Genomic DNA, 25,208 nt, shown 5'->3' with positions numbered 1-25,208 from the left:
CAGCCAGTTGCTGCAACTGAGAGAAAACCTGGCGAAAGTAAGGGTGAGGCGAATACCAACAAGGATTTTGGTGTTCGTGATTACACATGCTGACGGGTGATCCTGGATCGGTACAGATAAAGTTACTGTAGGAGAGATCAAAGCAAGGTGTGCAAGGGGAATAAAAATGAGGCTTTCTTAATCAAATACAAATCTTAAAGTCTGGGGTTTTTTTTCTTTTTTTTCCAGCGCAGGTCACTTTCGGTTGCAAACTCTGATTCTCTTTTCCAGCCACCAGATGGCATTGAGCAGAGAGCTGGCTTACTTTATTTCCATGTGCTTCTCATGTGTTTTTGAGGCAGAGCCAGCGTTGGCTGTTTGTAGAATTTAATTGGGAGAACAGTGACGTCCCGTGGGACTTCCTGTTTGGATGATTCTGAGCTGACTATCCTGAACTGTTCTGTTATGCTTTTCATTTGTGCGGCGTGCAACCAGGTTGGCTCAAAATTTAGCTCAACGAGAAAAATTATTTAGCACATTAAAAGAGAAAAAGACCACCTTGATTACAGTGGCCTTGTTACACTATTTCCTTTAATGCCTCAGATTGTCTGCTCTCTGTACATTTCACCCCGATGCCCCCCCCCCTTCCTCCTGTGATAACCGTGCATGGCAAAAAGAAGGACTCGGCCATCGGCGACGTGCTGCACGCCTCAGGCTCTTTCACAAAGCATCAAACATTGTGACACCACGTACATATCTGCTGTTACCACACATGCTGCGCTTCTGCATGCTGCAGTTGCATGTAGCCACACTGACATCTTTTGGCTTGATGGAAAACTGTCCAGGGCTTTGTGGTCATGCAGTCAGCTCCATAACTTGTTAGACAAAGGCTTCAATTTTTTGTAGTTTTGCATCTGTACGCCATCGCAGTGGATTTCAAATCAAACAATCAAGATGTGACTGAAGTGCAGGCTTTCAGCTTTAATTCAAGGGGTTTAACAAAAGTATTTTGCTGAGTGTTTAGGAATTACTGCCATTTTTATGCACAAACCCCCAGAAATAATTGGACAATTGACTGACAAGTAGTTTCATGGCCAGGTGAGGCCTGCTCTCCTGTTGTTTCATGCTCTACACTGTAAAGTACAAAGAGATGTTGGTGCAAGTGAGGGAGGCCATCATTCGGCAGTGAAACCAAAGATCAACCAAAGAAACCAAAGAAAAACCTGTCAGAGAGACAGCAACAACTTTATGAGTGGCTAGATCAATAATATTGTGCATTATTAAAAGAATGATGGCCAGCTACAAACAAAGGCCTGAAAGAGCACAGAAGACAAATAAAGTGGATGATGACAAAATTATTATTCAGTGGTTAAACAGAACAACTTCACAGCATCAAACCAAGTCAAATACACTTTCAGAAAGGTAGGAGAATCATTATTAAAATCTATAAGCGATGCCTTCATGGATGTAAATACAGAGACTTTACTCCGAGCTACAAACATCTGGTTACACTCAAGTACAATAAGACCAGATTAGACTTTACCAATAAATAAATGAATAAAAAAAATCCAAAGAGCATGCACAGTTGAAAAACAAAAAACAATTGTTTGGATACGCCAAAATGATTTAATACAAGTCTGTTGCAGATCTCCAAATACATTAAAATGCAGCACTACTACTTTATAAACACGGTTTGTAGACAGATATGCAAACTGAATTGTTTTCGGTGTAAAAATGCCTTCAGCCTGCAGAGACGCACTTGTAGTGGTCGTGGGTCATACCTGAAAGTGGCCAGTGGGGGCGCCAGTCACCTCATTCCTCCTCTCCCCTGCTGGTAAAGAAAGCGGTGAGGAGCAGAACACGCGCAGTACGGGCATGCGCACACTGTTGTTGTGGCTGCAGCTGTCGGTTTGTGTCTGACAGCGTGAGAAATGGTGAGGACACGTAAAATAAACGTAAATAAATCCGTTGTTATGACTGGCAAACACCCGAGTGGACTATGAGGAGTAATTTCGGTGCACATATGTGTTGGATCTCGTTAAGCTCTCCCCTCCGTATTCATGGGCTACATGGTTAATGGCTGCAGGTGCTTTACTTTGACTTTGTGCCTTTACTTATAATTCCAGGCGAGGCTCTCAGATGGAGGCGGCTGTGTGTGAGGAGGTGCGGGGAGGTCGTGAGGATGATGAGGAGGCAGGGGCCGATGAAGCCATGCTGTGGTCCGTCCAGGAGGCTCTGGAGATGCAGACCCTGCAGATCGGAGCGTCCGCCTGCGGGGCCACGGCTGTGGTGGACGTGCTGAAGGCGCTCGGAGTAGACGTGACCCCGGAGGAAGCTGACCGCTGCGTCCAAACCCGTCTGCGGAGGAACGAGTCACCGTTGCCGGACTACCTGCTGTCCCGCAGTGAAGCTGGTGAGAACACTAAACGTGGCTAAAGAGACGGAGAGCGGTGTGCTTGTTTTACGTTTTACGCAAAAAGTGCACATAAATGTGCAGAAAATGCCGTGTGCACTATCATATCCTGATCATTGAGCTACTTTTAAGTATTAAGTCTAAATCGGGGGGGTCATACATAAGGCCTGGGGGCCAGAATCGACCCGCAGAGACTCCAGTCTGACCCATTGGATGGCTTTGGAAAATATGAAATGTATTATAAGCTTTTCTTTGTGATAAAGACCGACCCCACGCCCATTCCGACTACACCAAAATAATTTAGTAATAGATGCAGTGAAATAACAGAAAAACAACAGTTTTTCCACTGTTGACTATAGAAATCTTTTATTTTATTTTTTTGCAATGCGTCCACATGAAATAACAGAAACTACAGGAGAGTCTGGGCAATGAGCTATCAAATTTTTTTCTGTAATTTTACACATTCATTTTTTCAAAGTTTAAACCCAAACCATGGTGCTGACAGGTTTCTTTCATTTCCTCCATTACTGTTTCTTTATCACGTGGAAAAACTGAGACGTACTGTTGAAATTGTATTTCTCTTTCTTATATCCAACTTTCCACTATTTTTTTTTTCAGACAGAGAACAATTGGATTAGTCCATTCTCTCTGTCTGTGCATAATATATATTTTTATTGCCAGGTAACTTTCATTCTCATGAATTTTTGACTACTGCAACAGTTATAGGGTGTAGGTCCTGTTTCACTGTGGATTCCCTAAGGGGAGGGAGAATTCTATAAGCACACCATAACTGCTTTTTTATCTATACATGTAAAAAGCTTACATTTGAAGGTCTGCAAATGCTCCTTTGCCGTGAGGATTTGGACAGATTTTAGATGCTTCAACTTTCCATAAAAATGAAACCAAGCTCAGCAGACTGTCATTAACTTGATTAAGCATATACAAGCTGATGAAACAGAAAGCCAAATGACAAGTAAATGAATTATTTCAGCACAAGCAGGCGACGGTGGCTTTAGATCGATTCTCTTGGAGTTCCTGTTTAACCTTCAAGGGCCGGGGCTCTCCAAGTGAAAGCTGCAGGCCAGTGACAGCCCTCTGGAACACTTTATGCACCCTGTAAGTGCAAAAGTGTGTGGAGAAAAAAAGGCATTTGTATGCACTTAATCCAGCCGTAGATATTGCTATGCTCTAACACTGCAAAAAAAGTTTGAAAGTGAGTGTCTTTTCCAGCCAGTGTAACAGACTAAACCTTCCCGGCGACAAGTTAGCATGGCTTCCAGACCCCTAAATAATGATTAAAATTACTAAGTTACAAGTTCAGCAAAACTAAGTTCAGCACTTAGTGCTAAAGAGGATACAAATAATATATACAAAATAAATGAAAACTATGCTTAAATAGTTATGGGGAAGTAACATTGTCCTTGATTTTATTGTACTGCATTGTCTGGGTGTGATGAGTCAGACAAAATGTTTTTGGGATTTCTTGAGACAGCGAGTGTTGTTGAGTTTCTCTAAAGACGCCTTTTTGCCACTGTGCAGCTGCACCACACACAAAAGAAGCAAGTTGTTGTCTCTGCATCTCACCGTCATCTGCACCACCTCGTCCCTGCAGGCCGATTCATCTCACACAGACATGAACCCCATCACCGTGGTGTCGTCTGTGGATTTACTGATGGTGTTGCTGTGGTGGATGGGGTGCAATCATGGAATAGAGCAAGGGACATGGCATACAACCTGTTAGGAGCCCATACTGAGGCTTAGGGTGGTGGAGATGTGGGGAGCACTCTAACTGTCTGAGTGCCATCTTACAGGAAGTCTTTAGCGTTAGCTGAATGTGTCTGATGTGTGCGCACTTAAACTGGTCAGAATCCCTCTTTCCATACTGGAATATGTTTTTGTGTAAACCCTAATGAGTCTTGATTCCTCTTTAATAAGAATGTAGCAACGAGTAGTTGATGCAAAACATGAGGGTCTATTTTCTTATTGTGCTTTATTGTGCTTGCTTCTTCCAAGATAAGAGGAATTTTTTTTCTTTGCTACGCCTTACTAAACAAATCTCAGTCCTGACTGCTGACAAGTTGATGTAATAACAATGCACGTGGTCCTCTGAGTTCTTGCAGAAGCGACATAGACAATTAAGAAATTTGAACAAAAGCTGTCAGGTGGACAGCTTGGAGAGATGGAATTAAACTGTGATTTGTCTTGATTGCAGATCGGCTGAGCTCAGTGTTGGCCTACGTTATACATCTCACATCCCATTGAAAAATCTCTTGTAGTGCCCCTCTCAGTATAGTGGTGAAAACATTTGCCAAAAGGAGAAACAAACCCAGCCTGAAGAGGTCACATGCTACTGAATTCTGAGTTCCAGTCGGGGATGGTTGCATCAGGATGGGCATCTGATGTCAAATCTGTGGATCCATCCGCTGTGGTGACCCCTTGCCAAATAAGTGAGCAGCTTAAAGGCACCTATTTAAGCTGCCCCTGCAAGCCTCTTTGCAACCCAGCTCTTTCTTTCATGTTGTTTTTTTTAACTATACTATTTAATATCTGTTTTTAGTGATGCCTGCTCTATTCTGCATGGCATTGGTGCTGGCAGTAGGGGGTCTTGCAGCTCTATATCCATCTCACATTCAAATGAAAGCGGTGATGAGGTACCAACACAGAGCAATGTTGCTAAATAAAAATTACCGCAGATGTTAAAAAAATGTCTTTTGGCTATACCTGTGCATACAGTACTGCTTTCTTTCCTTTTTCTGCTCCACGGGCTGCATAAAATGATCCCAAGGGCTGCTTTTGGCCATTTGCTTCAAGAACCCAGGGGACCGAGAAGGTTACACAGCTCAAACAGAATCGATCTAGACTATAAACCTCTGCCTGAACGGGCGAGCGTGGCTTCTGGTGTTAAAGCGCTTTGAGTGGCCATTAAGACTAGAAAAGCCACATAAATGCAGTCTCTTTAGCGTTTACAATTCCCTAAAAATGTGTGGTTTTGTGCAATTTAAAAGCTTCCCCCTAAATTGGCAGGTATTACACTGTAAGCCGTTGGCTCAAGCTCAAAATTTCTCACTCTCGGCAAGCTGTTCCATGACATTTCAGGTAATGAAATGTTAATACATAAAGTGTGGTATAGGTGCATATCTTAATTTAGCTCCACAGACAGTTATATCTGGGGTGTCACAGATGCTAACAGGGACTATAACTGCCCCGTTCTGTAATGTCTTGTACCCATAAGTGCTGCTTCCCACAAGTGTGACAGCTGGCTGCATTGCCAACCAGGCGAATTCAAAAGTACCCTATTGAATTAGACAAAGAGTTTGATGTCTCTCGCAGGAGAGGCTGTAATTGACTTTCTCGGCTCTGCTACACAGTTTTTACACCCACATTTCAGCTTCTGAGCGGACGTGACACGTACTTTTTGTTTAACTGTTATGATTCAGATGCGATAAATGTCGGCGTCCCGTTTCATCCCGCTATTTCAGGTGCGACTCACATCCAGCTCATCCAGGGAGCGCAGGAGGCCAGCGGAGGCCAGGTGACAGGCCGATTCTTCCACCTCCACCCTCGCAGGCGAGTCAGACTGGTCCCCTGGCTCGCCCGCTGGATCCGAAAAGGCGCTGTTCCCGTGGCGACCATGAACATGCAGCTGGCTGTACCCGAGGGTGAGGAGGTGCCCGACGCCTGGCACCACCAGCTAATATTCGGGGTCACATCCAACGCTGTCTTTATGACCAATCCTTTAGATGTAGGTGAGTAAGGGAAAGGAAATAGCTGCTTATAGGGAAGAGGAATCAGCTCCTCATGCTGGTGTTGGTTATTGTGCGTTGTAGTAAGCGAGGGAGAGGTGCACCAGCGACTCTGCAGTGAATCCATGTTGCTGATTCGTCGAGAAGACGTGCTGCAGCGACTGACGCCCGACTGCTCCCTGTCGGGCCTCTCGGAGAGCCAGTCCGACCCACGGTGGAAGGCCCTGGATGTCGAGGGTAAAGCAGCTGCTTGTGAAGATTTCCTTTACATTTTGTGCCCGATGTGATATTTGACACTGTTTTTCCTGTTTTCCTCAGGTCAGGTGAGGCAGATGGCCACGGAGGAGGAAGGAGAAGAAGAAGAAGAAAATAATCAGCCCAAGATGACTCACATCAGGATCCCTGCAGCGTACAGCTCAGGCGTCACATTGTTTGCCATAAGAGAGTCAGAATTGGGACAAGAACTCCTCGATGCTCCTGAACTCCCTCTGTTGTGACCGCACTGCCACATGTGGATGGACTTAAAGCTTGAAGATCTATTTATACTATCAATAACACTTTGTATTGATCCAAATGTTTAAGATCAGCAGATTTAAATCAAAGCTCAAAGTGAACTCTGACTTTCTGTCCATTTTTCTGTGGCAATATTGATTAGAAATCACATTTTAAGAGATGTACGTGTTTGTATCTTTGTTTTAAAGACAACATTATTAAAAGCCCCCACCCTGCTCTCAGCCCTTATTTGCTAACTTTACACATCTCCATGTTAACTTCAAGATTGACTTTCAGAATTTATTGATCGCTTGCAAAAAGCAATAAATGGCACAGCTCCAGCATGTATTTCAGAGCTGTTATGTGCTTTTGTGAAGAAGCTTCTATCAGCAGGTTAATCTCCTGTGATTGCTTCCAAAGCCACATTAAAAGTGATGGAGTCGCTGCAGTCAGGGCGCTACAAATCGCTACAGTTGAGAAGGAAAAAACTGTCACACTTGCATGAAAAGTGGATTCTTTTTGTATAACTTATTATGTTGTGTTTGTTATCCCAGCTTGATATGGCTGTGATCGTTCCTAAAGTTTGTCAGTGTTTCCTGAATCGTTTTTTAGAAGCTATGATCAAAATTAAAGAATTTGTGGATAAAAAGATATTTTTTAAAAAGCCTGCATTAGGTTAACATTATAGGGATGCCAATAGCATTATGTGATGGTTTGAATGTAAAGTTCAGAAGTTTGCATAAACTATCCATGAGGATGAATATCATGGTAATTTGGGGCTTTTAAGTAAACTGTTCTTTTTCCAGGGTGGAATGATTGTACAGTATACATCTTTAGTAACTTGTACAAGTTTCTCTAATCTGCACGGGCTAACAACATGCATATACATCCGCTAATATTTGGTTAAATGTCCCTAAGCAAGTTGCACCTCAGCCAGATGCTTCTGGTAGACATCGACAATCTTCTGACATAATTCTGGGCAAATATTTCACCACTCTGGCAGAATTGGTATTGAATTGAGTTCAGTTAAAGTGGTTTGCTTCTTGGCAAAACACAGGTTTTAACCCTTGTCCACAAATTTTAAGCAGGGCTTTGGGAAGATTTTCAGAAGCTTAATGGTAGTCTGCGTTCTCTATTCAAAATGCACGTTTCATGTATTTGACATCATTTACTTGTTGGAACGCCCAGATTTCAGCCTTCTAGCAGGTCTAGAAGGAATTGAGCATAATTAATAGATGTACAGAATTCAATTTCAGGTATTTGGCGATTAGACTCCAATGGCCCAGCACAGCAGAACGTAACCCCATCTGTGAAAGAGACTAGAGCAGGACACCCCTGAAGTCTAGACGCTGGTGGTAGAAATAGATGGAGGCTTGAATGATGAGTGAGAGGCGGTGATGGGGAGGAGGTGGGTTGCAAATAGGTGTCTGCAAAGAAGAATGACAGATGTGCAGTGAGATTTGAAGTACACGGAGTGAAGGTTGATTGGCCTAAAGAAGGCCGGCAGAAAGATGATTGGACTAGACCGGTGATCTCACAAAAGTGGAAAAGTGGAAGTGATGTAAAACTCAAGCTTTAGTCACCAAAAACACCTGGGAAGCAGACCGGCATGTGAAGTTAAAGAATTTGGAAGTAGCCTTTTATCATTCCATCCACTTTGTGCAATGTACAACTGGCAGCAAAACAGCCCCACAGCACGATGCTACCATCGCTATGCTCGACAGTTGGTACAGTGTTTTTAGGTTTGAAAGCTTCACCTTTACTACTCTAAACATACCACTTGTCATTGTGGCTGAAAAGCTCAATCTTTGTCTCATCTGACCATAAAACTTTTCTTGAGAAAGCATATAACTAGTCCATGTGGGCAGCTGCAAATTTCAGTCAAGCTAGAAGGTGTCAATTTTGGAGCAGATGTAAAGCTCTGGCAGCATCATTCTACACTGTGTGGAGTGACGCTGTTGCACCAGAAACCAATTTCCTCTCGTGAGGGTAATAGTTTAGGTTTTCTTCCAGATCTTGGCAAAGTAGTGACACATGTAAATAATGTACATTTACATACAAGTGATGATACTGTTGTCTTGCAGTTGTCGTTCTCTTTAATCTTCACTGAGTTCCAGGACTTGCACATTGTTCTGAGTATTGGTTAATTGTGTTTGTTGGTTCTTGTTTCTTTTGCATCTCGTTTACTGAGTTGTTTTATGTTTTATATATATTGATTTATGGGTTTATTTTGCTTTAGTGGAGGGTTGCTCCACTACGCTTGTGAGGGCTAGGCACGTGTGGTGGAATTCCCTCTGATGCATGTGAGCATACACACCGGGAAATGGGTATTACGCACCATTTAAATTGCACTGAGGATTGTAGACAGACTACACAGGATCATTTTACTGAACCTTGTTATTTTAAGTAATGTTTGTAAATAACGTGTCTTAATTAACGGTTCGGTATTCCCAGCCCTGCTACTTAAGAAGTTCTTTTTTTCAGCTCTACACTTTTAGTGGTTTTGTCCAATAAACTTTGTTTGATGAACTTGACCTGCCTCGTCTCTGCTCGATAATAACGAGCCTGTGTGCCTTTTATAACTGTTACAACGTTTGCGCCGACAATCTCTCCTGGGGTGTTACACCAGGTGTTGCTGTCATCACCATCTAGTTAGTTGCCTTTACCGGTTTTCCTAATTCGAGTCGCCACCATTGACTGTTTCCCACACTAGCACGAGATGGCGAACAAACTACAATTCCCATGATGCACTTGCCAGTTACACCCCGAGGAAGTTGTAGAATTCCCTAACAAAGTGTCCCAGATTAGTTTGTACAACACATAAAGGTAAGCAGCGAACACAAACGCCGATACACTTTGTTATGCTTCGTGGCACTTTAAGCTAACTTTTCGTAGCGTTTGCTAACGTATAGTGAATATGTATTTGTTACATTGGATCCACGTGGTGTGTTGTGTGTGATGACATACTTTGCATCCCCTCGGTCAGTCAGCAGGCTGGGAGCAGAGGCTACACATCTGACTGCTGTCCTGGTCTGGGCTCCGGCTAATTCCTGCTTCACACATACACTTAACACGCGCAGGTAAGTGTTAAAATGGCACGCGACATGCTCACTTTACCCAGTTTAACGCGGTAATGTCGCTGAATGTACTCTTAGTGGAAGAGAATGGGATTGAATGCATTGCACAGACGATCCAAGAAAGTTTATTAGAAATGCTCTGGATGTTTTTTTTTTTTTTTGTTATTCTAGAATTAAATGCATGGATTTCTGTGTACATGCTGCCACCTTTTCACTGTTTTCCCAGAGTATAGCAGTGAAATTCATTCATATACATTCTGGCACATGCCAGTGCAGTAATACCAGTTTCAAATGCATCATTTTGCGCAGCATGTTGTGTAACAGCGTATAAACAGCTTTGTCAGTGAAGGTTCTCAAGAAAAAGAAAAAAAAGCTTTCTTAAACCCTTATTGGACTCGTGCATCTTAAAAGCGAGTCACATGAGCGGAGTGATTTCAATCAAACCCGATGATTTGGTTAATTGTTGAGCATGCGCAACCACTGTGCAACACACACGTCTTTGTGTTGTCTTATCCCTGAAGTCACTGCACTGATTCAGTGTATCTGCAAAAACTGGCCTTTACTATAGCAAACCATGCAGTTGCGCAACCTCCTAGGGTTCAAGGAATGGGTTTCAGGTCAGCGCACATGGGGATGGTTTAAACTCTGACCCCAGTTTGTTTGATTTCAAGGGCCAACAAACAACTTTGTAGTCCCTTTCAGCTGTTTTATATCCGTATCCTGCTTTCTAATAGATTCCCAATAGTTTGAAGTAAAAGGGATATGTTAGAATTTTTTTACGTATTGGTCACATATTGTCTTAGTAACAGTACTTTGACTTTATCACCTCAGACTGCTCTTGTAAAGGATTGTAAACTCTTTCCTTGGGGAAGAACAAATGTGTAAGCAGCAGCTGTTTAAGGCCTTTGTTTGTTCTGTTGACTGTATTAAAAAGAGGCCAGTACTGTTCATTTTCAGAGACGGCTCTCAGTGCCCCCTGACTGATGTCTGTCCTCATGCATGCGATAGAAGAATTAAAGGTGTTTTTACTGCTACTACAGTGTCTGCGAGCTTTGTTAATTAAATTTCCACGACAGGGATTTTAAAAAAAAAAAAAAAAAAAAAAAAAAAAGCGTTGGATGAATACTCCAAAAATGGAGGGACTGCTGAATAACTGCCCAGCCACACTGTGGCTGTTATGGTTTTATTTTTCTATGCAAATTGAGCCTGTGTTTCCACTTGTTGGTGATTTAGCCTTGCCTGGTGACCATTCTGTGTAATTGTTGACTTGTGTTTATGTTCTGCTTGATTGGATCCTTGTTACTGCGGCGATACAAGATAATATGAGAGCAGCAGGCTGACTGAAAAGGTCACCGCTTCCTCGCAGCTGTGCAGTTATAGGTCACCGTTTGCATGCAATTAAATTGGCAAGAGTGCTGTCAATTAAAGGTGGATGAGAAGATGAGTTTTGGTGGTGGTGTTGTTCTTCTTTTGCCGCTCAGGTGTCATGGCAGGGCGGGTGCTGGTGGTTGGTGGCGGCGGGCGGGAGCACGCGCTGGCGTGGAAGCTGGCCCAGTCGCCACAGGTTCAGCAGGTCCTGGTAGCGCCGGGTAACGCGGGCACGGCCGGCTGTGGAAAAATCAGCAATTCGGGTAAGTGGGAAGTGTTTTATATATTAATACTTGAGTGACGGGCAGCTTTGTGAAGATCAGGTGTCCCTCTGAGACACAAGCGTTCAGACAATTTTCGAAGGTCTTGCTGTGGCGTAAATCACTGCACCTTTTACCCATTTTCCTAACGAAATGAAGGATGACTCAAGACTTATGCACATCACATTAAACCAGAAGCTGCAAAGCATCAAACCTGTAAATCGGAGGAATTGGCTTGCCTGCTTTATGCAAGGGTAGCTGCACAGATTTCACACTAAAGCTGCGATATGACACGTTTTTGCACTTTGCCAACATTCTAAGTTTCTTATCTTACAGATGAACTTCTTTGCGTTTCATATCCTTCTTCATTAGCGTTACTCATTAAGAGCTTTAATAAATATAGCACAAACTTTTACAGCACCTCTGTTTAAGGTGACGATGAGGACGCTCGCACAGATATGTATTAATTAATGCACTGATTGAGTTAATTACATAATTAGCCTAATGGGATATGCTCGGTATGCCATGCTGATTACACCGTCAAGCAGCTGAAGACTGAATGATGTCTAAGTGCTCACACTCTGTGCAGAGGTATCAGTGAGCAACCACACCATCCTGGCTCAGTTCTGCAAGGATCACCATGTGGGGCTGGTTGTGGTCGGACCTGAAGTTCCGTTGGCAGCAGGTAAGTGCCGGCCGTCTGTTTAAACTTGTATGATGGGTATGATTTTTATATTAAACGCACCTGTTGCTTCTCTTTCAGGTATTGTGGATGACCTGACGGCCGCAGGAGTTCCATGTTTTGGTCCTTCAGCCAAAGCAGCTCAGCTGGAGGCCAGTAAGAGCTTTTCCAAGGCCTTCATGGAACGTCACGGCATCCCCACAGCTCGCTACGGGTCCTTCACCGACCCTCAGCAGGCCTGTCACTACATCCGCACGTCAGTACTATAGAAGGATATGTGAGGCATACACTTCATTAAAGTTACAGTTCTGGTTTTGGACTGTTGAAAACTTGTCTTGGTCCAGCTTAATTGAAGAAGTAGTTGGGATTGGAGATGGGGTTTTCTGTTTACGGTAAAAGACTGTTTATGGCTGCGAAGTTTTGTTTTTAGAGCCGTGAAACTCATAAAAAGCGACACCGTGAAAGAAGATGGAAGTTTCCTTCCTCAGATGGTTTCATGAGTTAATGATCTAAGATGTAATGACCGCCTTTCTGATGAGCGAAGCCGCACGGAGCGATCCGGCATAAACAGATTTGTTACTTTTATCGACAAAGGGGAGGGTAAAAGGGGAAAAAAATGTCTTGCGCTCAATGAGAGCAGTTTCTCTGGTCGTGTAAAGCATCTTGGGCAGAACAACAGCTGCCATGTTCTGACAGCCTTCATCCATACGGATCGCAAACCCATTCCCCAACAGCAGCGCGCACTGCAAATGTTAAATGGTGCACAAAGAAAAACATTTTATGCTCAGTATCAGCATCTGTTCAGTGTATATCTGTGCGTCTGTGGCGGCAGCGGGGAGGCAGAGAAAAGATTCCTGTTGCACATTACCCAGGTTTATTTCATCTCTTTGATTCTCCAGGGCCGACTTTCCAGCTCTGGTGGTGAAGGCAAGCGGTCTGGCTGCAGGGAAGGGAGTGATCGTGGCGCGAGATCAGGACGAGGCCTGTCAGGCCGTGATGGACATTATGAAGGTGTGAGGCTATTAAGCAATATTGCAGCTCTTCATTAATCCCTGGCCTTATGTTATAGCAAGGAAGGGAAAGAGGGGGAAATGGGCAGCAGTATTTGGCTAAAATTTTTAATTGAAAATAGATAAATGAGTGTTGTAAAAGCTTCCTTTTTGAATATTCAGTCACAGCTGCCCAATGAGCAGTCCTCCTAGATCAGTGATGTATGTAATGTTCTCAATGCTAATTTCCCAGCACATTTCTGGGCTACTTAGAGCTGCTGTAATCATTATTTTTAATATGAATTTTGGACCAAACTGCTTTGTGTATATGAAAAGGGTGGGAATTAGCGCCAACTCTGCTCTTCCTCTTAATTTCACCTTTATGTTGTGGCTCTGCTGTTATGGCGCACTCCTCAGTCTTTTTAATGTCTTCAGATGCAGATTTTACACTGTGCTGTCTGATTGTATAGACACTAGAATCAATAACGCATAAAGATTTCACAACACCCGAATTAATACAAGGAGAATTGACCAATTCTCGATACCCAGTGACAGCCTGTATTTAAATACGATGTTAACATTGTATTTTGTTAATGAGACACAGATTGAAATGTTAGCATGGTTGCCGATTATCTTACGTGATGTTAGCAAAACTGTTTAACGTTAGGCCAAAAGTTTTGAAACGGCTAAGGAACAAAACTGACTTGGCACCAACAGTGTTTCTGTCTCAAACAGAAAGCTAACGTGTATTTCCTGATGAAGTATAACGTTAAACGTTGCTACTGTGAGCTGAAACTTTCTGCCACTTAAGGAAAAAAAGAAAATAATTTGCCACCCGTAATTCAAAATTTCATGTTAATTCATTTAAATTTTAATGTAATAATTCAAAATCACAGTTTGAGTTTACCAACTTGACAAAAAAAAACATGTTTTTGTCCGTTTTGAGCTATGTTGAAGTTTCAGTTGCCAAAAAACAGGGGGAGGAGAAATGTGGCAGAAACAAGTTTCCATGTTTTCAGGTGTTTTTTCTTTTTTGGAAGTATTGGGAAGTAATTTTTAAACAGGAATGCAAAACGGAGTATGTTACTATATTATTGAGAGTTATTTACTATTAGCATGAGGAATGTTGGAGGAATTTTTCAAACTATTCCTGCAATAAAACACAGAAAATACCTCAGTAAACATTAAAATGGGATTTCACAAACTAACAGTTTTAAGTCTGGAGTTTGGCATTGGGGTGGTGACCAGGTTTGGACGAGAGGGTGAAGTGCTATTCTAGTTAGTATTGAGCATCAGTAGAGTGTAGCAGTGCAGGCACAGATGACTGCTCATTAATGTTAACATAATTTAGAATATTTACTCATCAAAAAAAAAAACCCCTGCAATTCCAGCTGGAAACGCTGGAATTCCGACCTACTCAGGAAAGCACCGTTAAGGTCGGCTTCACTGAGTATTCAAACACGTTTCTTCCAGGTCAAAGTCATCTGCTTTGATCTGCTGCATTGTGTTTCCTGTTGTGAGCATCCAAAAGTGCTGCAGTGAAGTGAATTATAACGTGCTACTTTTTTCTTTTTCTTTCTTCAAAGTGATGGCAGAAACATGCTACACAGCTGTCGTAATCTGTTGCCATTATTTTGTGTGCTAAACAAATTCTGCAGTGGATTATATTTCTGTAGGCAGTTCCTCATTTTTCTAGACTTTGGTGTGCCTTGTTTATGCAAAGCTGCTTCTCTGCCCTGTATCCTCCCAAAAGAAATTGAACTGCAGAAGCCTTTAAACGCCTTTCTTCTTCTCTCTCAGACTGTTTCCCTTTAAAGCTGCACAGCAGCCTCAAGTGCCGAGTCGCCTGGTTAGTCAGTAGAATAATCGCTGGAGGAGTCTCAGAAGTTTGTTGGGGTTTTTTGTTTTGGTTTTTTTTGTTTTTTTTTTTGTTTTTTACCTGATATATTGAGCTGTTGAAGAATTTTGGGGGAGGTAATTGGATCTTCCAGTGTCAACAGTTTGCTGTGTTTACTGTGCGCTCAAGGACGGAGCCTTTGGATCTGCAGGGGAGACGGTGGTGGTGGAGGAGCTTCTGGAGGGAGAGGAAGTATCTGTGAGTGCAATAGTTTAAGTTAAAGTCTGAGAAAACGTAAACAAACTTAAGAATTTTTTTATATACATGTGCGTGTATATTTTTTTTCTTCCATCAAAATTGGCAAACTGCTTATCCCGCATGCTCTGGTTTTGTAGTGCCTGTGTTTCAGCGACGGCCACTCTGTGTCACAGATGCCCCCTGCACAGGATCACAAGCGGCTGCAGGACGGTGACCTGGGCCCAAACACAGGCGGCATGGGAGCCTACTGCCCCACCCCTCAGGTAACGTTAACTGTAGTCGTGCTGCACCACCCTGTTTGTGCTCTACTTTAGTTTTTGCTGGCTCTTTAATGGTTAAGCTGCTTTCTGTCACTGTGGCACAGGTGAGTCAGGAGCTGCTGCAGCAAATCACAGAGACTGTTCTGCAGAAGACTGTGGATGGGATGCGTGAGGAGGGAACATCCTATGTGGGTGAGTACCATCTGTAGTCACTGTTTGCTGCAGCAGCCTTCATTTATTTTCACTTATCGTTTATGCCCTTGTCTTTCAGGCGTGCTGTACGCAGGCCTGATGCTGACAGAGCGGGGCCCGAAGGTGCTAGAGTTTAACTGCCGCTTCGGAGACCCCGAGTGTCAGGTGTGTGTTTCACAGGCAGACGTCCACCTTTGCATCTCCTCTCTTTAAAACTAAGCGTTTCTCTCCGCTCTTGCCATTTTCCTCCAGGTGCTGCTGCCGCTGTTGCAGAGCGACCTATATGAAGTGATCATGAACACCATGAATGGCAAACTGGCCTCCAACGCCCCCGTGTGGCACCAGGACAGCTCTGCAGTCACTGTGGTCATGGCCAGTGGCGGTTACCCCGGCTCCTACAAGAAAGGAGTCGAAATCACAGGTACAGGAAATCCGCGATTTCAGCAGGAGTCTTGTTTAAACTCGTCTGTGTTGAGTGAAGATGGTGGAGTGTGGCTTCACTTTTTCTGTGAGCCTCTCAGTCTGTACATGTGCAAAACTCTAGTTCCTTTTTCTTTCACGTTAATGTTTCAGTCTGTGGTTCTGTGGATGTAATAATTCTGCAATCCAAAACAAAAACATGCACATTTTATTGCAAAAAATGATCAAGTTAATGTAATGCATTAATTTCTGCAAGTGCTTTACTGAAAACACTACATCTAGATTTTTGGGACATATACTGTGTTTGCGCACGTTATAGTGCTTGGAACTATTAGTGTAACACCTCGGCTCCTCCTCAGGGTTGTCCCTGATTCAGGACATGGGGCTGCAGATTTTCCATGCCGGTACAGCCTTGAAAGAAGGAGGCGTGGTCTCCAGCGGCGGGCGGGTCTTGTCTGTCACTGCAGTAAGGTCGTCTCTGGAGCTGGCCCTGCAGGCGGCCAATCAGGGCATGGCGGCAGTTGGCTTCCCGGGCGCGGTGTACAGGCGCGACATCGGTCACCGAGCCATCGCTCACCTGAAACAGCACAGGTGTGTGTGTGTGTGTGTGTGTGTGTGTGTGTGTGTGTGTGGGGCTAAAAATCCTGTTGTGCTTTTGTTCATTCCTTTGCTGGATATCATGTATTTGAATAATAAACTGCGTCCTTGTTGTTCTTTCCGCGGGTATTAATTTTCATCTTCAGCTAATTAAGTTGTCATGTAGCTGATCTAATTCACAGTGAGGAATTCCCGACTGATTTTTAGCCTCTTTCATTAGCTTCACTGTGATAGCAGCTGCAGACCAACACGATATTACCGACTGTCACAGTTCAGTGAGTGCTGATCAGTTGTCTCTGACAGAGGTCTGACCTATAAGGACAGCGGTGTGGACATTGCTGCCGGAAACAGGCTGGTGGACATGATCAAACCCCTGGCCAAGGCAACTTCCCGTTCTGGTAATTTTGTTCTTATCTGCAGAAATTGAACACAAAAGGAAGAAAGGGTTTGTATTGTGTTTACACACAGCTTATGCGCTTGTATCTGTGATCGAATGTCAAACCCACAACATTGGGGGGGGAAATTGCTTAAATGCCACTCTGTAAACCTCATTTTATTTTCTTCGTCTTCTGCTGATGGAAACCTTTTTTCTAATTAGAAAACGCGTTTTCCTGCCTTTTCAGTAATTGTAGTCATTAAATGCTGTGATTTTCATTACATCTGTTTTATTCAGATAAAGCAGCCGTAGTCTAAACAACAAACTAGAACGAATGAGTCACTTGTTTTTCTGTCTTTGCCAGGATGTAATGCAGAGCTCGGGGGCTTCGCTGGGCTCTTTGACCTGAAGGCGGCTGGATTTATGGACCCGATCCTTGTATCTGGAACAGACGGAGTTGGGACTAAGCTCAAGGTGGGATTTCAGTCCTTTAAGGAGAATAGAGCCTGTAAACCTAGCAGTGTTTGGATTTTCTTTTAATTTTTTTTTTTTTTTTTTTTTTTTTTAAATCATCAGATCACCCAGGCATGCGGGCAGCACGGCATTCTGGGTCAGGACCTGGTGGCCATGTGTGTAAACGATGTGCTGGCACAGGGTGCTGAGCCGCTCTTCTTCCTCGACTACTTCTCCTGTGGTAGCCTGGATGTGGACGTGGCCGCCTCGGTGGTCAGGGGCATCGCAAAGGCCTGCGAAACGGCCGGCTGCGCGCTGCTGGGTGAGAAACAAGACGTACCATTTGAGGCTTATGAGGTAAGGTAGATCCGGTCTTGACGTTATGTTGAGTTCATGCCATCTGCTTCTGCTTGCAGGTGGTGAGACGGCTGAAATGCCGAGCGTCTATCCTCCGGGAGAGTACGACCTGGCCGGGTTCTGCGTCGGCGCAGTGGAACGAGGAGCTCTGCTGCCCAGACTGGGGGATATCTCTGAGGGGCACATGCTGATTGGAGTGGCCTCCTCTGGGGTTCATAGCAACGGCTTCAGTCTTGTCCGTAAAATCCTGGAGAAGGCAAAGCTCAGCTACAGCTCCCCTGCTCCCTTTGGCAAGTCAGGACAGACTGTTGGTGAGTCAAAGAGATGAAGTGTGCCTTTGCTCCAGGTTACCCTTAACAGTTGAACTCAATTGTTTGTAATTCTGATTCCAGGGGAGGTTCTGCTGACTCCAACGAAGATCTACAGCCGCCTGCTCCTGCCGATCCTGCGCTGCGGTGCTGTCAAAGCCTACGCTCACATCACAGGTGGGGGACTCCTGGAGAACATCCCACGGGTGCTGCCACAGGAGCTGGCTGTGGATTTAGGTGAGACGAAAGCACAAACGCAAACTATAGCATAGAGACAACGACCTGAACAATGTGGAGAGGAAGAATAAGAATGTATAAAAACACTTAACAGAAGTGTTTTTATATTCAGCACAGTTGCAGCACCTCCTGATTGATTATTTACACGGTTTATGCACGGTACAGATGCCTCTCAGTGGAGCATCCCCCCAGTGTTCTCCTGGCTCCACAAGGAAGGAGGTCTGAGTGAAGAGGAGATGGCCCGCACCTTCAACTGCGGCCTGGGAGCGGTGCTGGTGGTCGCCCCCGTGGACGCTCAGAGGGTCCTGAGCCAGCTTCAAGCCCACGAGGAGGCCTGGATTGTCGGTTCGCTGGCCCACAAGGAACCTGGTGAGACTGTGAAATGCTGATGCTTAAAAACAGGCTGGCGGGACAGAAACAAAGAGACTAAAAATGAACTTTGTGTTCACGCAGGGGCCGAACCTGTGGTGGTCCGCAACCTGAAAAACAGCCTGCTCAATGCGGGACAGGCCTCCAGCAAAGAGGTGGCAGTCGAGGCGAATGGGGGTTGTCACGACAACAGCATGGTACCACGCAAGAGGACAAAAGTAGGCGTTCTCATCTCTGGCACAGGTGTGTTTCTAATAATGGTGAAATGAGTTCATGCACGTACCATTTGAAAAGTGGTTTAGGAAATCTGTGTGTGTCACATAAAAGCAACAGAAGAGTTTTTAAGTCTAACATTGCCACTATCAGGCGCAATGTTTCAGTGACAAAATATCATCTAGACAAGGTATTTGCAATTTGTGAAAGTCATTTTATTTTCCAAAATATTTAAGTACAGTGTCAGGTGAGGACGTCTTCCTTCTGACTAATTGTTTTAAATGTATGCGGCTGGAGAGAGGTCACACATGTAGTGTGCAAAAAAGCGAAGGAGAAGAGAAGTTGTATCCTTGTATGTCTGCACCTTCAGAGTCAAGATATGAAGGATCATATTTTTTTAAACTGGTGTCTAAAAATAAATGACTATTCTGTTCTCCTAGGCACAAACCTGCAGGCCCTCATAGAGCAGGCCAAGCGTCCGTGCAGCTCAGCTGAGATTGTGGTGGTGATTTCCAACAAACCAGGAGTTCAAGGCCTGAAAAGAGCATCACTGGCTGGCATCCAGACCCGGGTAACAACCAGAAGTAGCTTTTCACATAACTTGGGGGGGGAAAAAATGCATTTATGATAACACCCACTTCTTTCAGAATACTTTATTAATCCTGAAGGAAATTAGTGGGTTTTGGAGATTTAAAAAGTCTGGATGAGCTCACTGATGTGAGTTTGGAATTAAATGAATAAATAAATACACCTTAAGCAGTGGTCTGATCCATGTGTGCACACTTTCTGGGGAAAAACCTGTCTGTCTGGCTCTGAATAGGTGGTAGACCACAAACTATATGGCAGCCGCGCAGAGTTCGATGGCACCATTGATCGCGTGCTGGAAGAATTTGGGGTGGAGTTGGTGTGTCTGGCTGGGTTCATGAGGATCCTCACTGGAACCTTTGTCAAGAAATGGAATGGTAGGCTCCCTGAAGCGCATCTTTTCTTCTGTGAAATATCAGAGAGATTTAAGTTTTCTTAGAGTTTCAGTGCGTTTGTTGTCACAGGTAAGCTGTTGAACATCCATCCGTCTCTGCTACCCTCGTTCAAGGGTGTGAACGCTCAGAAACAGGCTCTGCAGGCTGGTGTGAGGGTCACCGGCTGCACGGTCCACTTTGTAGCAGTAAGTAGGAGCTTGTGTTTAGTTCAGATGTGAAAACCAAGAAGCAGAGTCGTGGGAGGCAGGAAAGTTTGTTTAACATTTTGCTGTGGCTTCTGTACTCAATCAGGAGGAGGTGGACGCAGGAGCCATCATCGTACAGGAGGCGGTGCCCGTGCTGGGTAGCGACACAGAGGAGAGTCTCTCCGACAGAATCAGAGAGGCCGAGCACCGAGCCTTCCCTGCAACTCTGGAGCTGGTGGCGAGCGGCGCTGTGAGCCTTGGAGAGGATGGACGCATCAGCTGGAAATCTCACTCAAGTTAAAAATAATAAATAAATAAATAAATAATAATAATAATAATTATGTGCTGTTTACAGCAATTCCAGTTTAATTCCGTTACACAAAACTGGTTTTAGAGAAATGGAGACACTAACACAGAGTGATGAGTAGAAAAAGTTTACTTCTTAAAGTCTTCAGCTGACTTTTGTACACATCATCATGTGCTGTAGGGTCACTTAAAGCTTTTGGGGAAAAAAAACATAAATGACTGCATTAACTACATTCCACTTATACCTTGTAGATTTGCACTGGACTCAATAAATAACAGATTTAGCATGATGAGCCTTCTTGTTACAGTATCTGAATGCTTGATTATGAGGTTTTGAATGTTATCATTGGTGACTTGATAATAAAAACTGTGGTTGAATGCAAACAGTCAATTATAAGGATTTCAATCATTTATTTTTGATAGTGGCTGTTTTTTGTCCAGAGTCCTAAATGTCCTTCCATGTAGCCAGCTTGGATTACAAATATCCTTTGACTGATCCAATTCCTTGCAGTTTTCCCATGCTGTTCGTCCTGTCGAGATTCAACAGCTGTCCAGTTGTCCATGATTTGCTCTTGTTGAATTCTACCTCAGGGGCTAAAAGAAATTAATCCTGGACAAACATGTCCAAGGAGGTCATGTTTATTGGTTCCTGTGGAAACGCAGGACGGACAGCCTCTCATTTCTCGCTCTTGTAGACAAACACGACTCTCCCTTCAAGCCACTTTGGCTCAGTAGGTGGATGATCTCCTCTGGTTAAGAAAGGGGGGGAAACAACTATTCAAGCTTCAATTCCTTACAATGAATAATTTGCGATGAATAAAGTCAACCAACCTGGATCATTCTCAGCAATTGTGATGAGGTAAAACAGCCCTTTATCGGACAGCAGCTGCACCACAGCTGGCAGAAATCTGTCGGTCACCTCTCGCCCTCTCTCCCCTCCAGCCCAGGCGGCTTCAATGCCTGTGCTGCCCACCTGAAAAAGAAAACCCACTGAGTAACTGTGGAGGTTAATGCACCATGCCTGAACTTCATTAACCCTGATGCACCTCTTCTGAAGGCGTAACCACGTAGGGAGGGTTAAAGAGGAGTATGTCCACTTTCCCACACAGCTGGGGGAGAAGAGAGTCAGCCTGCAGGAGGAACAACATTCAGATATGCAGGTTGTGAAAACCGAAAACCATAAGAGCAGCTGAAGATTACCAGGTCTGTGATCACCGGCTGCAGGGACACCCTGTTACAGGAAGCAGTCTCTGCTGTGCATTGTGCTGCTGCAGGATTCACATCAGTGCAACTGAAACATAAATGCATGCGTACATGAAACTGGATGCTATGTTCTACATCAGTAAGTCCCATTGGCTGGACATTGCTGCTAGGTACCAGAATGGCTCACATATATAAAGCCGAAGGTCCCACCACCGACGCCAGGAATGCAGACACCACTCCTGAGCCACTGCCCACCTCCAAACATACACACGGGCTGAAAACGTTGAAGAGGCAGTTAAGACTCTGATAAAAATGTGTGTGTGTCTACTGGAAATAATACTCGATCTATGGCTAACCTCATCCGCTGTAGCCGATCTGCGTCTTTCTCCAGAGCATCAATCAGGAGGAAGGAGTCCTCCGCCGGCTCGTAAACCTCTCGGAAGTCTCCTCGTCCAGCGTGGGAATAAAGCGGCGTGGGGTAGTCCGTACTCATGCTCACTCTACAGCTCACTAAATATCCACTCCTCCATCTGCTGGCCCACACTAAGGAATCAAGCTCGGCAGAGCCACTGTTTAATGTTTGATGACAATATGCCTAAACTCATGCTAAAAATAAAGGTAGCTCAGCCCCGGAGACGTTCTCGCTGTACTTCCTTATAGGGCTTTGGAGTTGACGTCACGCCGCAGTGTATTGTGGGATCGCGGCGCCATGTCAGAAGGCAACAAATCAAAACAAACACACTGGCCCTTTCTCAATGCGCGAATGTGATGCATTTGTTAAATGATAGAGGTAAAATTTTATTAGAAGATTTCACCACCAATTATAATCTGCAAATAAATAACAAAGAATTTCAAAAAATTACTAAGGCTATCCCTCAAAACATTCTAAGTACGGCATATAATCTTTTTCAAAACCCTGACTATAGTTCCCCTGACCTCCCTGAACTCTTGGTAAATGGGCATAACATTACAGCTAACAGTCTAAAAAACTCCCAAATTAGGGAATTATTTACTAATGTTTTTTTCCCTTATAGATCCAATCCAAATTCCATCTCACATCTGTTCTCTAGTGATCAAAAGTAAGAGATCAGAAAAAATTACCTAAAACTTCCCATTCCTCCCAAAGCTAAGGAGGTCCACTACAAAATCCTTTCTGGTATGTACCCTTCCAAAGAATTTCTCAGACGTCGCTTTGCTATTGATAATAATTCTTGCTTTTTTTGTGATGGGGATATTGAATCAACAGAACATTTATTTCATAATTGTATATTCTGTAAAGCCCTGTGGAACGATGTGCACTACTGGCTCTTTCCAAAGATTCCAAACTTACTTGAATTTTCTAAAAATGATATTATCTTGGGTTCTCTAAGAAAAGAAAAGAAGCTTGAAAATGTTCTAAATGTAATAATTATTATGGGCGAATTCTTCATTCACAAATGTCGTTTTCTGAAAACAAAGCCGTCCTTTTTTACTTTTCACAAAGAACTCTGCCTCTTCCTCTCATCTGTTAAATTTATGGACAAAAAAAACAAGCTCTGGTTCTAAATCATATGATTATTGAACTAGATCTGCTAGAAAACCCCTAAGGTATAACGTTTTTTTTGTTGTTGTTGTTTGTTTGTTTGTTTGTTTGCTTTGATTCTGTTTGGGGTTTGTTTTTATTTATTTGTTGTTGTTTGTACTTCTTGTTCATTATCTATCTTCTATATGTTGGAATTCAGCCTGTTCTGATACTATTTCATGTTGGGAAAATAGAATGTTTGTAGAGATTGCCATAATTGTTGTACATTTCTGTGCAAATTAAAAAAAAAAAAAAAAAGTACGCGAGTACGTACTCACGTTCTCGGCGAGACCGGACTTGGCGAGACCGCACGGGAGCACGGACTTGCCGAGAACGCGAGCACGGACATGTACAATTGGAACACCGGCGTACTTGATGATGTCACAGGTCCGGAGTTTTTACTGCCGTCCCCTCTTAATTTAACTGTGAGTAATATGTTATGAAGCTTAACTTTAATCACAGCCAAGCCGGTTTACTCAGGAACAAATAAAACACTGAAATAAACCAAACATTAACATTTAGAAGTGATCTAAGTGACTTATATATCATGTTTAACCTCAGTAGTGAAATCTCTATTAATAAAAATAGTGTACATGTACATACGTGTACATACCTTAATAAAAACAAGCAGGTGAGATGTTAGAACGCTTTTATTTTTATTTTAGTGGACACTCAATACAATAGACAGCTACTGGGGTTTGGGGTTTGTTTAACCTGAGTAGCGAAAAGACCGCGGGGGGAGGGGTTGAAAACGATGTGCCGGGAGAGCCGGCGATGTGTTCTCGCCGGCTCTAATGATCCTCGACCTCGTTGTCTGCTATGGAGCTGGTGGGTCACAGACGTCTCCGAAAACGTCGGAGCGCGTTTGGAAACATATGATATCTTGATAAATCGAGCCAATATTTGAAGTTTACACAGCTACATTCTCGCTTGAAAATAACTTAAAAGTTTATTTTGTGTCCCAGAAAGAGTAATATTTAAACGTTTTTAGCCCCGCTCGTCCGCCATTGCCGCGTTTGAGTTTTGGACGAAATGCATTCTGGGATGTTTAGCTGTACCAAGTCCACACAAGTCACTGGCTGTATCCCAATTCAGGGTCTGCAGCCTTAAAGGCCGCATTTTAAGGCCGATTACGTCACAGCGACGCGATGAAGGCTGTCCCAATTCGAAGGCTGCTCGAAATGCGGCCCTCAAATGTGTCCTTCATTTCCCTGAATTTTAAGGACGTGGCGGTGTAGACTTCGTGGCCCAACATATCCCAGAATGCATAGCGCGGCGGTGGGTGTGGATAATTTTACCGAAAAAAAACGGCGGATGAGGGGCTCCCGAAGAGTAAACTTTAAGTAAGTACTGAATATTATGTCACTTATTTATGTGCAAATGCTTAATAACGAAGAACATTAAAACATTACTGTTGGCCACATGTCGGCAAAGTTATGTGACATTAGTGACGTTTGTACTAACTTGGTTTTAAAGCCTTTACTTTAAAATATACGCCGTTCAATAGCTGACCTTCATCTTACAGAGAATGATCAAAGCTCATGTAGAAACAAACAAACAAATGAACAAAAGATTTTCTCCTTCATTTCTTTCAAACAAAGCTGTATGAAACGTTTCCAGCTGTTAGTATCATGGTTGCTAGGCAACCTGGGCAGCACAACGGAGGCTAGACCGTCCCATTTCACAAGCCTCGCACTTCCGGCCTTAGTGGTCTTTGAGTCAGCGGCCCTTGAGGACTGTTGAGGCTGCGTACTTTAAGGCTGCAGACCCTGAATTGGGATACAGCCACTGTCACTACCCGATCCGTACCGGAAACCCGATCGGTACCCCGCATGCGCAAATCTTACGTCACTTCCTCTCTTTGCCAACATTGCGACATTCAATATATTTGAATGACACGGTTAGCACCCATTTAGCTCCTAGCATTTCTCAACAGCTCTGCCTCCTTTTTGACTACCGGGACATTTAAACAATGGATAATCCATATCCGCAACAAATTTTTGCTTTTCTCCTCAACAGAGAGCGTTCCCCGATTGAACAACAGCACCGTCAAATAAGAAGAATGGTGCCTAATGACAGAGTTAATAATACTG

General features: G+C 43.7%; 3 protein-coding genes across 4 annotated transcripts; 2 read left to right on the top strand and 1 right to left on the bottom strand.

Moving 5' to 3' along the window:
- Positions 1-1,811: 1,811 nt before the first annotated feature.
- Positions 1,812-9,414, top strand: LOC120724553. Of its 2 annotated transcripts, none has more exons than XM_040016804.1 (5): positions 1,812-1,913; positions 2,106-2,392; positions 5,872-6,138; positions 6,220-6,372; positions 6,454-9,414. In XM_040016804.1, the coding sequence occupies exons 2-5, from the start codon at positions 2,119-2,121 to the stop codon at positions 6,630-6,632; spliced, it is 873 nt and encodes a 290-aa protein (XP_039872738.1). In that variant the 5' UTR covers positions 1,812-1,913; positions 2,106-2,118; the 3' UTR covers positions 6,633-9,414. The 2 variants fall into 2 exon arrangements, with proteins under 2 accessions (XP_039872738.1, XP_039872739.1); XM_040016805.1 differs by lacking the exon at positions 1,812-1,913 and adding an exon at positions 4,605-4,839 and having other exon boundaries at positions 2,286-2,392.
- On the top strand, positions 9,344-20,551 carry gart (phosphoribosylglycinamide formyltransferase). Its single transcript, XM_040016802.1, has 23 exons — positions 9,344-9,453; positions 9,614-9,707; positions 11,186-11,335; positions 11,922-12,017; positions 12,096-12,270; positions 12,914-13,025; positions 15,030-15,098; positions 15,236-15,361; positions 15,463-15,550; positions 15,630-15,715; positions 15,803-15,971; positions 16,330-16,561; positions 16,871-16,965; positions 17,308-17,417; positions 17,520-17,718; positions 17,813-18,064; positions 18,146-18,298; positions 18,464-18,667; positions 18,752-18,910; positions 19,321-19,451; positions 19,701-19,842; positions 19,930-20,045; positions 20,152-20,551. Exons 3-23 carry the CDS (start codon positions 11,191-11,193, stop codon positions 20,344-20,346), a joined length of 3,054 nt encoding a protein of 1,017 aa, XP_039872736.1. The 5' UTR covers positions 9,344-9,453; positions 9,614-9,707; positions 11,186-11,190; the 3' UTR covers positions 20,347-20,551.
- n6amt1 (N-6 adenine-specific DNA methyltransferase 1) lies at positions 20,464-22,268 on the bottom strand. Its single transcript, XM_040016806.1, has 6 exons — positions 21,911-22,268; positions 21,742-21,828; positions 21,552-21,642; positions 21,398-21,481; positions 21,183-21,324; positions 20,464-21,100 (listed from the first exon to the last, which is right to left on the bottom strand). The coding sequence occupies exons 1-6, from the start codon at positions 22,045-22,047 to the stop codon at positions 20,991-20,993; spliced, it is 651 nt and encodes a 216-aa protein (XP_039872740.1). The 5' UTR covers positions 22,048-22,268; the 3' UTR covers positions 20,464-20,990.
- Positions 22,269-25,208: the final 2,940 nt, after the last annotated feature.

The sequence above is a fragment of the Simochromis diagramma genome, unplaced genomic scaffold, assembly GCF_900408965.1.
Source record: "Simochromis diagramma unplaced genomic scaffold, fSimDia1.1 OVJJ01000695.1, whole genome shotgun sequence".
In the NCBI taxonomy this organism is placed as follows: Eukaryota; Metazoa; Chordata; class Actinopteri; order Cichliformes; family Cichlidae; genus Simochromis; species Simochromis diagramma.
The sequence above is the reverse complement of the archived record's forward strand: the minus strand, read 5'-3'. Positions and strand labels throughout refer to the sequence as shown.